This window comes from Dendrobates tinctorius, unplaced genomic scaffold (assembly GCF_039654945.1).
Source record: "Dendrobates tinctorius isolate UK_male_01 unplaced genomic scaffold, ASM3965494v1 ptg000090l, whole genome shotgun sequence".
NCBI classification, from domain to species: Eukaryota; Metazoa; Chordata; class Amphibia; order Anura; family Dendrobatidae; genus Dendrobates; species Dendrobates tinctorius.
The window spans coordinates 3,054,089-3,067,316 of NW_027361758.1; the positions used below are offsets into that span (position 1 = coordinate 3,054,089).

The following is a 13,228-nucleotide window of genomic DNA, read 5'->3' on the forward strand; positions in this document are numbered from 1 at the left end:
TTATAAGCAATACTTTTCTGTTGTTTTGTTGGCTCTGGCCGACATTGAATACAAGTTTATTATTGTAGACATTGGGGCCTATGGAAGGACGGGAGACTCTAGAGTCTTCAATACTTCCATTATGGGTCGGCGGCTACGCACCAACCATTTGGATCTACTCCCACCACGGCAGCTACCTGGCTCAAATCAACAATCTGTCCCTTATGGCCTTGTTGCCGATGAGGCCTTTCAATTAACGCGCCATGTAATGAGGCCATATCCCGGCGCAACCTGGACCACCAGCGCAGGATATTTAACTTCCGCCTATCACGTGCCCGGCGACTGGTGGAGTGCGCCTTTGGCATTCTTTGTGCCAAATGGCGTGTTCTCCAGTCAGCCATTCAGCTGAGTGAAAAAAATGTCAATGAGGTAATCAAAGTATGTGTGGTCCTACATAATTTCACCAGGATTCATGATTGCTCTGCCTTTGATGTTGTGGTGCATGTGATGGACAATGTGCGCAGGGCGAGACCACATGTCAACCCTACCTGTCGTCCACTCTCTGGTATCAAAGTGCGTGATATTTACACAAATTATTTTATGTCACCTGAGGGGGAAACTTCATGGCAAGAGCATGCTGTGTCTATGTTGTAAATTTTTCTTTTTGGCCTTTGGGAAAATATATATATTGCAACCCCTTATGTCTTTTCTCTGTTTCTAAATCACTGTGTAAGCATATGGCAGCATGTCGTGATGCAAGTGCATCATTGATAAAGACAACAACAATTGAAAGTTTTTAAACTTTTTATGTATCCTTTTTTTCAAGGCCTTGTGAAACCATATTGGAGCCATATGGTATTTAGCAAAATGGCCATAATTGGCCTTAAAACACAAAAAAAGTAAAAATGTTACAATACAGCATTAACCACAAAAAAACACACTAACTTATAAATTGTAGTACGTGGGGGGGGAGAAGGCGGCAGCCCAGCCTGTGTTGCCTGATGGCTAGTTTGGCCAACTTGTCCCTCGGCCTGTGTGGGGGCATACTCTTGCCCATGATGGAGGTCGTGGGCCGGCTCATGGGCTTGAGGTGGATACTGGGCACTATGATATTGGAGACGACTCTCCTGTTGGGGCTGGTAGGGCCGTGAGTCTAAACCACCAAAATGGCCATGTCGTCCCCAACCAGATTGGGACCAGCCTCCAACATTGGCTGGGAACAAGTGGCCATATTGGTGTGCTGGGTTATACCCTGACATTTGGGAATGATGTTGCCAATGTTGGGTGGGGGTGAGGTATAGGCCCACATGTAGGAGGATCCTCAGACCCTGATTGAGCAAGCACTTGGGGATGGGAGTTAAGACGCATGAGATTCCTGGGTGACAGCTGCCACCTCTCCAGAAACTCAAACACCTCATAAAGGGTATTGGGGGGTGTGCTTGCGTCAATTAAGATCTGAATGGCTCCTCGCACACGTAGCCGCACCTCATGGGGAAGGGAACGAAGATAACGGGCAAGGCTGCGTGAGTACGCCTCCTCCCCATCATCAGTGGCAACTCTGGAAAGATAATTTTGGTCCCCTGTATCCACATTGGTCCTGGTATCCGTGGCAGGGATATGGCGCCTTCGTCTACCTCGCCGGGATGGCACAGCAGGATGGGGGAAGCCCTATAGCCGAACAGTTGGGCTGCTGCTGTTGCCCTGTTCATCCTGGATGTCGGGTGGTGCTGCAGCTGACGGTTCTTGTAGTGGCTCTGTTCCTGGTGGTGGTGTTTCTGGTGGCGGGCCAGGTTCTAGGGCAGGCTCAGGTCGAGCAGGAGAAGTCACTTGGTCCTGGCTCCTTGGAAGGTCACAAGATGGGCCAGACACCTCAACCCCTCCACCTACAGGATTGAGGATGGCCTCTGAATCAGACCCTGTCTCCCTTTCAGTGAGGTTAGACTGAGTTCTGTAATTAAATATAAAATGGAGAAAAAGGAAAATATGGATTGGGCCCTATAAAGCATTTGTGTCATGTGGTGTTTTTGGTATACTTACGGTCTGAGATCCATAATTGGAGCGAGGAATGAGAGGCGGTCGAAATAAACATATTTCCTCTTTGTGGGGGCCACAAACCACTTCTTGCCCGCTGCTGGCGCTCACGGCGATACTGGTCACGGATGCTGCGCCAGCGTCTCATCACATCTTCGACTGCAATGTGACATAAAACAATGAAAAATTACAATTTACCTAAAACAAGTTTTTGAACTACTGTAGTATCAAAGTCATGTGGCCTACTAGGGTGTGAGTTCTACCCAGGGTGGCATCTAGCATTGGCGCAACCACACCAGATGCACAGAGTCACAGTAGCTCATGTGGCAAGTAGCAACTCTTTAAACTGTTTTTGCTAGGCATTATGAGGAGCTTGGGGACGGTAAAATTCTCTCAGGGTCAAACAGTGGGTCCAAAAATAATATACAAGCCACAAGAGCCCAATATCACAAGCACAGGATGTGAGGGGCCTACTTGTAAAATAATTTTTTGATGGCAGGTAATTTAACATACATAATTTATGGGCACTTACTTATGTGCTGCTGCTCCTCACGTGGCCGATCACCAAAATCAGGGAACATTTGGCGACATATGCGCCTCCATGCAGCCTCCTTTCTTGCCCGGTCGGCATAATGTGCATCCCGTTTGTCCCATAATTCCGGGAGATCCTTCACAAGAACAATTAGCATCTCCACATTCAGATTCAGGTAGGGTGCCATGATGCTGTACTCCGTAGAGGCGTACTTCCTGGATGTCTGGAGCGCTTTTTGAGCTAATTAGCATGTCTAAGCTTCCTGATAATTGCTTAGTAAATTTCCTATCACCAGCCAAAGTCCTGCGTATTTCTCGCAAGTCACACGTGTGGTCCGTGTGTAATGCGTATTTTTAGCGCACCCATAGACTTGCATTGGTGTACTACGGTCGTAGTGCGCTGACAATTGCAGCATTCTGCGATTGGCACGGACCGTAGAATACGGATGAGAAATATACGGCTGTTGGGAGCTGCCCCACAGAGAATCAATTGTCCCTGTGTAATGCGTGTTTTTAACGCCTCTCACTCGTCCATATTCCTCTCTAGTGTGACCCCGGCCTTACTTCTGCTCCTGCAATTATCAGTTCTAGGGAAAGAGCACAGCAAGAACTTTTATTTATTACTCCAAAAGAGAGAAAAATTCACTTAATAATCAAATCCCTGTAACTAGCTCTGGGCAGAATTAGCATAAGTGTTTGAAAAACTAATGCCATTTTTGTTTATTTTTTTACGCACCCTAAACTTTTCTTTCCAAAAAATTAATGTAACTAAGAAATGCCTAAAATTCAGACATGCAAAAACATCTCATGAACATAAAGTATATAATATAATATTTAAATTATTTTTAACTGAGTCAAGTCATGTTCACACATTCAGTTTTTTACCTCAGTATTTGTAAGCGAAAACCAGGAGTGGGTGAAAAATGCAGAAGTGGTGACGTGTTTCTATTATGCTTTTCCTCTGACTGTTCCACTTCAGTTTTTGGTTTGCAAATACTGATGTAAAATACTGACCAAATACTGAATGTGTGAATGACGCCTTAGGCTGAGCTAAAAGCAGCGCTAAACCCTGTAGACGAGTCATGTCCACAAATTGTAGATGTGACTTGGTCCATGTGCTTGAAAGTAGAGAAAAAAGTGACAGCAATAACTGGAATTCATAGAAAAATAGAAATAAATTATTTTCCACGTACAATATCAAGCTTGATAAAGACCTTAGAATATACAGCACATAGATTGTGTAAACCTATCGCTACTCAATTGTTAATTCATGACATTCTAAATAACATTATATTGTATAATATACTGTAATGTGTTTTTCTGTTTCTCATCTTCAGAAAGACCCTCTTAGGGCCAACATTTGGCTCTCCTATAAGGAAAATGGAAGTATTTCCTTCCTATAGTCAGGATTCAGGAAAAGGCTACTTGGCATATATTATAGATGACAAGGTATGTTGGGTGAAGAAAAAAAAACAAGCGCACATAGGGTGATAACATATAAGGGGGCAGGGGGTGAGGAAAATGCTCACCTGATTAGGTTGTGTATGGCACAACCCGAATAAAAAACAAAAGGAAAATAAGCTGCTGCAATCATATCTGTGGATAGACGATCTCCCTCTTCTGCATGTAAAGTTGAAAAGTATTAAAGAAGTTGAAGTTTAAATGATCATACTGCTTAGTAGAAATAGTGGTTCCACACAAAGAAATGTGTTTCTGGCAGGCATGGACTGGCCAACAGGAGAGCAGGAGTATCCTCCAGTGGGCCCCTGTGCAAGAGTGGGCCACCACCATCTTATATGAGCAGTATTTGGCACAATATACTTCAATCACTATGTACAGACAAAGGCAGTATCTTATTAATTTAGCAATCTATATAGTTAATTATTATATTAATTTGGGATAGAGGATGCTGCCACATTTGCATGTAGTTGAAAAGTGGGCCCTAGAGTTGGTTAATGGTGCGCCTGGTGGACCAGCTTCTAGGTAGTTTATATTACACATTTTGGGTCAGTACAGATCACTTTTTCAAATAAATGTACATATATAAAAAAGTTAATTCATTCTGTTTTTTTGTGATGAAGTGAAATAAACAATGGGTGCCCAACAATGTATTTTACCTAACAAGTAGAAAAGTATATTAAAATATAAGCAGTCTCTAAATAGGGCAGTGCAAAACACAAGCCGCAGAGACACCATCACATGTTTCTCAACGCAAGCAATGACTAGCCAGGTCTTTCCCCGGGAAGGAACAACCACGGGAAGGGCAGTCTCCAATGAAGGAAACCACCTATGCCAAAACATGGTATCCATCCACAGACAGCTGTTTCGGGGTATTGCCCCTCATCAGTGTGGAGTAGGAAACTGGCCAGTAGGAGCAATGCCTAGTTGAAGACTGTGAAAAATGAGGATGAATGAACTCATGGAGATCAACATCCAACACTGCGGAGACACCATCACATGTTTCTCAACGCAGTGATTCTAGAGCAATGCCCCCCATCCCTTATGGGAAATATGTAAAAACATGCAAAACACAAGCCGCGGAGACACCATCACATGTTTCTCAACGCAAACAATGACTAGCCAGGTCTTTCCCCGGGAAGGAACAACCTCGGGAAGGGCAGTCTCTGAATTAATGAGTTCATTCATCCTCATTTTTCACAGTCTAAATAGGGCAGTGACTTGCTTGGCTAGGGCTGTGTGTGGGTACAATGAAAGCAGCAACAGTCACATCTCATAAAGGAATTACCAGTGCCACGGTTCTACTCCTCAGTGTGCAGTGTGCCTGGGATGCAGTTACTGACAGCTCAGCCGTCCAATCTGGCACAAGGGCGTGCTGAAGCTGTCAGTACTTTGATTGACAGCTCAGTCGTCAAGTCTGGTTCAGGGGCATACTCAGATGTCAGTGTGTTGATTGACAGCTCGGTCGTCAAATCTAAGATTGGGAGGTTCTGGCTGTCTCCAGGTGTTTATTTTCCCAGGTGACTGCCAGGCTACTTAACTTGGCTGTTACCCCAAGACATACATTCAGCTACTGTGTGGTTTGTCTCTATGTGCCTTATGTTCTGTTGGTATATCTTTCTTTTCCTGACCTTAGACCATGCTCTTATCATCCGTCTGTTTTACCCCTTCTGCTCTGATCCGCTATCCTGCTAGTATTTTGACATTGGAACATTACCTGACTAAGCCTTTGTCTGTTCCTTCTGTTTGATGTACCCTCCTGGCTTTTGACCTTGGACCTCTTGACCATTCTGCCTCACATATAGATTGTGAGTAGTGACTAGCTTCACACCAGACCTTGAAACACTTGAGTAAGTCATTTAATCAATGTGCTGAGACCCAATAATGTTGAGATTAATTGGACCCCTGTCCCCTAATGCTTTGATTTCGGTTTCTTTAATTGTCATTTATTTAAAGGGCAAACTTGAATGCTCATGTTTAGCTATTTTTCCTCTAGAAACGCAAACTGACACTCCTTCTTAATATCATGACAGATCCAATCAATGACATACCCAATCAATGTAACTCTTAGTAGGTATCTGATTTACAGAGTATTTTAGAAATGTCACTGCAATGTCAGTTTTATTCAATATCTCTGCTTAGGTTGGACTTCAGATTCTACCAGTTGATGGAAATCCACACAAGACAATGGCTCTCATTTGTCATCCGGATGGGGTAGCCAATATTGTCTGCTCAGGTGACGGTCAATACGTGTTTACAGCTGGAGGAAAAGACTGTACAGTAATGATGTGGAAAACAAACTTACAGTAAGTACAGACCTAAATGGTAACCTGCTTAAAGAAGCACTCCCATTATTTTATTTTCTTAAGTAAATGTGTGTGTGTGTGTGTGTGTGTATATATATATATGGTATATGTATGCAATTTTATGTGAGTATACAGTATTAATATGCTCACATACTGCCTCTCTCTCTGGGATCCAGCTCCATCCTGCTCCGCTTCTCACTGATGGTAGCAACACTGCAGACTCTCCAGGTCACGCTACGCTTTGTGTGACCCAGAAGTGGCTTTTACAATGTAAGTCTATGGAGTGTTAGACCAAGGCTTCAAAGGTCTATATTGTAAAATAAACTTCTGGCTTACACGTAGAGCATAGAGTGCAATATAGTGTGAGTATAGTAATATACTCTCCTACTGCCACTCTCTCCGGGATCCAGCGCCATCCTGTTCCGCTTCTTAGAGACTTCTGGCTTGCGCGTAGAGTGAGCCGGAGAGTTTGACTTGCGATGGCATCACTGAGAAGTAGAGCGGAACAGTGCTGGATTCTGGAGAAAGCAGCGGAAGCTGAGTATATTAGCACAATTACGCTACACTACATACACATATTTAGTGAAAAAAAATATTAATGGGAGTGCTTCTTTAAGTCATATTACAAGTATGTTCAAATGTAGTGCAAATAGATCAAGGCATCATACACATTATATAAAAGTTGTCCAAAGTTGCCATTATCTACTGGATTGGCTGGCAGTGTAATGTGTGTGATGTATACAGCCTGGAAAAGCAAACAATGGCACTGCTGGTTTCCCAAGCACTGCATGATTCATATACATTTACCCCTATGGACTCTGCTTCTAAGCATATGGTGGTGCTCCCTGATAAATATAAAGTCCAAAATATATGGTTCAACAGCAAAAAGGATAATCTGGGCCCTCACCACTGCTTCACTGTATTCTTTAATGTAGAAGCAGTGTAAGAACATGGACAAAAATAAAGCTATGGCCCTGTGATAACACACCTCCTCAGGTTCCAACACTCTTTGAACAGATGATATTGGAGGAGATTAGGGTTGGGAAGCTTGAATTTAATTGCCCGAACCTTTTGTTTTCTAGGAGATACAGTCATATGTAAAAGTTTGGGCACCTCTATTAATGTTAACCTTTTTTCTTAATAGCAATTTTGGTTTTTGCAACAGCTATTTCAGTTTCATATATCTAATAACTGATGGACTCAGTTATATTTCTGGATTCAAATGAGGTTTATTGTACTAACAGAAAATGTGCAATCTGCATTTAAACAAAATTTGACCGGTGCAAAAGTATGGGCACCCTTATCATTTTCTTGATTTGAACACTCCTAACTACTTTTTACTGACTTCCTGAAGCACTAAATTGGTTTTGTAACCTCATTGAGCTTTGAACTTCATAGCCAGGTGTATCAAATCATGAGAAAAGGTATTTAAAGTGGCCACTTGCAAGTAGTTCTCCTATTTGATTCTCCTATGAAGAGTGGCATCATGGGCTCCTCAAAACAACTCTCAAATGATCTGAAAACAAAGATTATTCAACATAGCTTTTCAGGGGAAGGATACAAAAAGTTGTCTCAGAGATTTAACCAGTCAGTTTCCACTGTGAGGAACATAGTAAGGAAATGAAAGAACACAGGTACAGTTCTTGTTAAGCCCAGAAGTGGCAGGCCAAGAAAAATATCAGAAAGGCAGAGAAGAAGAATGGTGAGAACAGTCAAGGACAATCCACAGACCACCTCCAAAGACCTGCAGCCTCATCTCACTGCAGATGGTGTCACTGTGCATCGGTCAACAATACAGCGCACTTTGCACAAGGAGAAGCTGTATGGGAGAGTGATGCGAAAGAAGCCTTTTCTGCAAGCACGCCACAAACAGAGTCGCCTGAGGTATGCAAAAGCACATTAGAACAAGCCAGTTACATTTTGGAAGAAGGTCCTGTGAACTGATGAAACAAAGATTGAGTTGTTTGGTCATACAAAAAGGCGTTATGCATGCGCTGTATTGTTGACCGATGCACAGTGACACCATCTGCAGCAAGATGATGCTGCAGGTCTTTGGAGGTGGTCTGTGAATTGTCCTTGACTGTTCTCACCATTCTTCTTCTCTGCCTTTCTGATATTTTTCTTGGCCTGCCACTTCTGGGCTTAACAAGAACTGTACCTATGTTCTTCCATTTCCTTACTATGTTCCTCACAGTGGAAACTGACTGGTTAAATCTCTGAGACAACTTTTTGTATCCTTCCCCTGAAAAGCTATGTTGAATAATCTTTGTTTTCAGATCATTTGAGAGTTGTTTTGAGGAGCCCATGATGCCACTCTTCATAGGAGAATCAAATAGGAGAACTACTTGCAAGTGGCCACCTTAAATACCTTTTCTCATGATTTGATACACCTGGCTATGAAGTTCAAAGCTCAATGAGGTTACAAAACCAATTTAGTGCTTCAGGAAGTCAGTAAAAAGTAGTTAGGAGTGTTCAAATCAAGAAAATGATAAGGGTGCCCATACTTTTACACCGGTCAAATTTTGTTTAAATGCAGATTGCACATTTTCTGTTAGTACAATAAACCTCATTTGAATCCAGAAATATAACTGAGTCCATCAGTTATTAGATATATGAAACTGAAATAGCTGTTGCAAAAACCAAAATTGTTATAAAGAAAAAAGGTTAACATTAATAGGGGTGCCCAAACTTTTACATATGACTGTAAGTCATGGCTTTCTCCAGCCATGTGTATGTGAAATTTAGGAGAGATCGCGGTCAGTTAATGCTATCTCATGTGTATGGCCTGCTTTATTAAGGTTGCAACTGTGTCCTGGCCTGATAATTAGACTTATAAGTTCAGTAAAAATAACCACTTACCAGTTTTCACTCTTAGAAATTACTTTTATATTCTTGATTAAGGTAGAATTCCTTAAAGGGGGGCAATCAAAAAGAAATATAATTCTGAAATATAATCACTTTATGTTATAGGCTGTTTCCAATCATTGTTTTATAGCTCCAGTCTATCTAATATGAAAAATAATTACTGGTTGTGTCTACAGCTGTTATGCAAATCAGTGCATTTTCATGGAAACAGACTACAAATAAACTCAGCGTAGTCTGATCCTGCTGTCATATTTGCTTCAAAGAAATGTTGTCTTTTTTTCATTGTGGTTCTAAATCGCCTCATTACAGTAATTTGACAAGTGCATTAGTGTCACAGGGAATTTTGAGGATCATAAACATCATTGAATGACATCAATGATCACATTCTGACTCTTTGTCCTAGTGGTATTTGTATACATACAGCTCTGGCAAAAAATAAAGAGACCACTGCAAAATTTTCAGTTTGTCTAATTTTTCAGGTATATTTTTGAGTAAAATGTAAATTGCTCTTTTATTCTATAAACCACCGACAACATGTCTTCGAATTTACAAGCACTAAATTTTGTATTTATATTCAGAAAATGAGAAATGGTCAAAATAACAAAAAAATACAGTACTTGCAGACCTCAATTAATGCAAGGAAAACAAGTTCATAATCATTTAGAAACAACAACACTAATGTTTTTAACTCAGGAAGAGTTCAGAAATCAATATTTTGTGGAATAACCCTGATTTTTAATCACAGCTTTCATGCGTCTTGGCATGCTTTCCACCATTCTTTCACACTGCTTTTGGGTGACCTTATGCCACTCCTGGTACAACAATTTAAGCAGTTCTACATTGTTTGATGGCGTGTGACTATCCATCTTCCTCTTGATTACATTCCAGAGGTTTTGAATGGGATTCAGGTCTGGAGATTTGGCTGGCCCTGACAGGGATTTGATGTGGTGTTCCTTCATCCACACATTGATTGACCTAGCTGTGTGGCATTGTGCATTGTCCTGCTGGGAAAAACAGTCCTCAGAGTTGGGGAACATTGCCTGTGCAGAAGGAATCAACTGTTTTTCCAGGATAACCTTGTATGCGGCTTGATTCATACGTCCTTCGCAAAGATTAACCTGCCCAATTCCGGCCTTGCTGAAGCATCTCCAGATTATCACCGATCCTCCTCCAAATTTCACAGTGGTTGCAAGACACTGTGGCTTGTACGCCTCTCCAGGTCTTCGTCTAACCATTAGACGACCAGATGTTGGGCACAGATGAAAATTAGACTCATCAGAGAAGATTACCTTACTCCAGTCCTCTATGGTCCAATCCTTATGGTCTTTGGCAAACTTCAGCCTGGCTCTCCTTTGCTTCTCATTGATGAAAGGCTTTTTTCTTGCTTTACATGACATGAGCCCTGCCTCTAGGAGCCTGTTATGAACTGTTTTTGCTGTGCACTTCACCCCAGCTGCCATTTGCCATTCCTTTTGTAGGTTACTTGATGTCATCTTGCGGTTGCTGAGTGACATTCGAATAAGATGACGGTCATCCCGATCAGTGGAGATTCATTTTCACCCTCTGCCGGTCTGTAGCTTTGTTGTCCTCAATGTCTGCTACTTGACCTTGTTGTAATGGACTGCTGTCTTAGAAATTTTAAGGATGGAATCAACATGACGCTCACTGTATCCCTCTGCTAGTAAAGCCAGAATTGAGCCCTTCTTTTCCTCACTCAAGACTTTTCCTTTCAATTCCTTTGGCATGGATAAAAGTTATTTTTTCATTCCTATTACTTTTGCGATATTACTAGCACTTGTTTTGCCATTCAGCTTGTCCTATTGCAAGAGGATTGTGAACACCACAGCACGGTTTTTATACTTTCCTTCGTTAAATAAGATTTGGTGCAGGTGATCACCTAATCAGAAGCACATTACGTAGAATGAGGTGTATTCTGATTGGAATTCAACTGACACTGGAATGGAATGGCTGTCAGACATGTAGAGAAGCTGATTTATATAAAAAAGTGCAGTGGTCTCTTAATTTTTGCCAGAGCTGTATATTAGTGAATATTGTGTGGCTGGTGATTGGGGAACACAGAGTCCCTATGGTAACAGTGGATTTTATTTACTCTTATGGTGCATTTAGGTGGACGAGTGAAAGATCCAATCACAGTAAAGAATTAAATTAAATTTACTGAGTGAAAATACAAATCTTTACATATCCGGCTGTTGCTGGTGTTTCTTTTTGTATTGCAGATGTTTGGAGGCCATTGCTTCCCTTGGTGGAGAAGATCTGATTCCATTCTATGGAATGTTGCCAGGAGGAAGAGATGGGGCATTATTCAAGGTTGGTGACCAGCCAGTGGAAAGTTCTTGGACACAGAGTTTGAACCTTGTATAATTGGGAAAATTGTTTTACTAGTTCCAAATACTCTTTAAAGGACTTCCACTCTAAAACTTGCTGAAAGCTATTATGCTTAACAGGTCCCAGATGCCCTGTGAATTTTTAGGTCTAGCCAAAAAAAGGCCTTTGCTGCAGAGGTCCCTGGGTTTCATCCCTTGAGTAAAGGCCCTTTTACATTTAGCGATGCACCAGTGATCCGACCAGCGATATGACCCGGTCAGGATCGCTGGTGCATCGCTAAATGATCGCTAGTGAGCTTCCATACAGGAAGATCTCACAGCGATGCAGCAGCGGACGATACTTACCTTTCACACACAGCCCGCCTCCACGCATCGCTCGTCGCACACAGCAGGAAGCCCAGCAGGAAGCAGACGACGAGATCTCGCGCGATCAGCGACAGCCAGCGGGGGAGCCGGTCGGAGGTAAGTATCACACATACCGATATCGCTAGCGATATCGCTATAACGTCACAAAATCAGTGACGTTTTAGCGATATTGCTAGCGTTATCGCTGTGTAAAACCCCCTTAACTGTTGGCGGAGCGAGCTGATAATAAAATGCTCAGCAGTACAGGTCAACACCACAGACGTAGGGACAATGACAGAATCAGGTGCCAGAGACGTGGTCAGGGTAATTGCTGGGTCAAGTCCGTGGAGTCAAGCTGAGATATGAGGCAAAAGAGTTATCAAGCAGTCCCAGAGTGAAATCCAAAGGATTGATCTGTAGATAGTAGTGAATTCCTGATCCAGATTAGAATACAGACATTTAATCCACTATGTAGCGCTTCAGAAGCAATGACTGTCACTTGGCACTTAAATAGTGTGCTTCTATTGGTCCCCAAGCCCTGCCATTGCTCCGCTAATCGTCCCCCCAGATTATTCAGGGAGCTTGGTTGGGTGGTGTCCAGACTCACCAGCAGAAGGGGAGATCACCTCCCTAACAGAAATATTAAGAAAGAGCTGGGCAGCAAGTGCACCACCCAGCAGTGGCATCATTGCCAACTCTTCTGCTGTCAACACTACCCCATTATATTAATGACTCTTGTCCTGGTCACAAAAATGTCATAGCATCCATAACATATTAGTATTCCTCACAAACATCCAAAGCAAATTACATTTCATTACATGTGTTTTCAAAACCTGTTCACACATCTGGAAAAATCAATGCAGAATTCAGTGCATGCTGTAGATATTAACCTTTAACTAGTCAATTTTGATGATTACTAAAAATGTTATATTATAATATCATATAGCTAAGATGTTGTACCTCAAGTTACTAAATAAAGTAAAAATTCTTCTTTAATTTTGTTGTTTATTTTTCTATATGAAAACTGGGGTCCCATGGATCCCACCCAACTAATAAAGTAAGTATTTTGGCTCGACTGACTGAAGGTTAAAAAACATTTCATGTCTATTATGGCTTGGAAGGTATTTTTTGGATGACCGCAGCAATCGATGCATGCTTCTAAATTCTCTCCAAAATATCCAGTCTTGCTAGAATTCCTCAACTGTTTTCATAAGTAAAATGTATCCCAACCATATTACTATAACTACTAATAGTATTTTTCAGTTTCATCCATTCACACTACACCGAACCCAACTTCTGTAGCTGCGGGTTGTCGCCACATGGAAAAACCTGATGTCAGGTCTAATATACACTGCCCAAAAAAATAAA

The 13,228-nt window shown here is 41.9% G+C and overlaps 1 protein-coding gene across 1 annotated transcript in view; it reads left to right on the forward strand.

Moving 5' to 3' along the window:
* Positions 1-13,228, forward strand: part of CFAP251 (cilia and flagella associated protein 251) — a 128,958-nt gene that overhangs the window by 79,492 nt on the left and 36,238 nt on the right. The window contains exons 17-19 of the mRNA XM_073585997.1: positions 3,879-3,990; positions 6,142-6,305; positions 11,408-11,498. Of these exons, the coding sequence (XP_073442098.1) occupies positions 3,879-3,990; positions 6,142-6,305; positions 11,408-11,498 (367 nt within the window). The remainder of the gene's footprint in view (positions 1-3,878; positions 3,991-6,141; positions 6,306-11,407; positions 11,499-13,228) is intronic.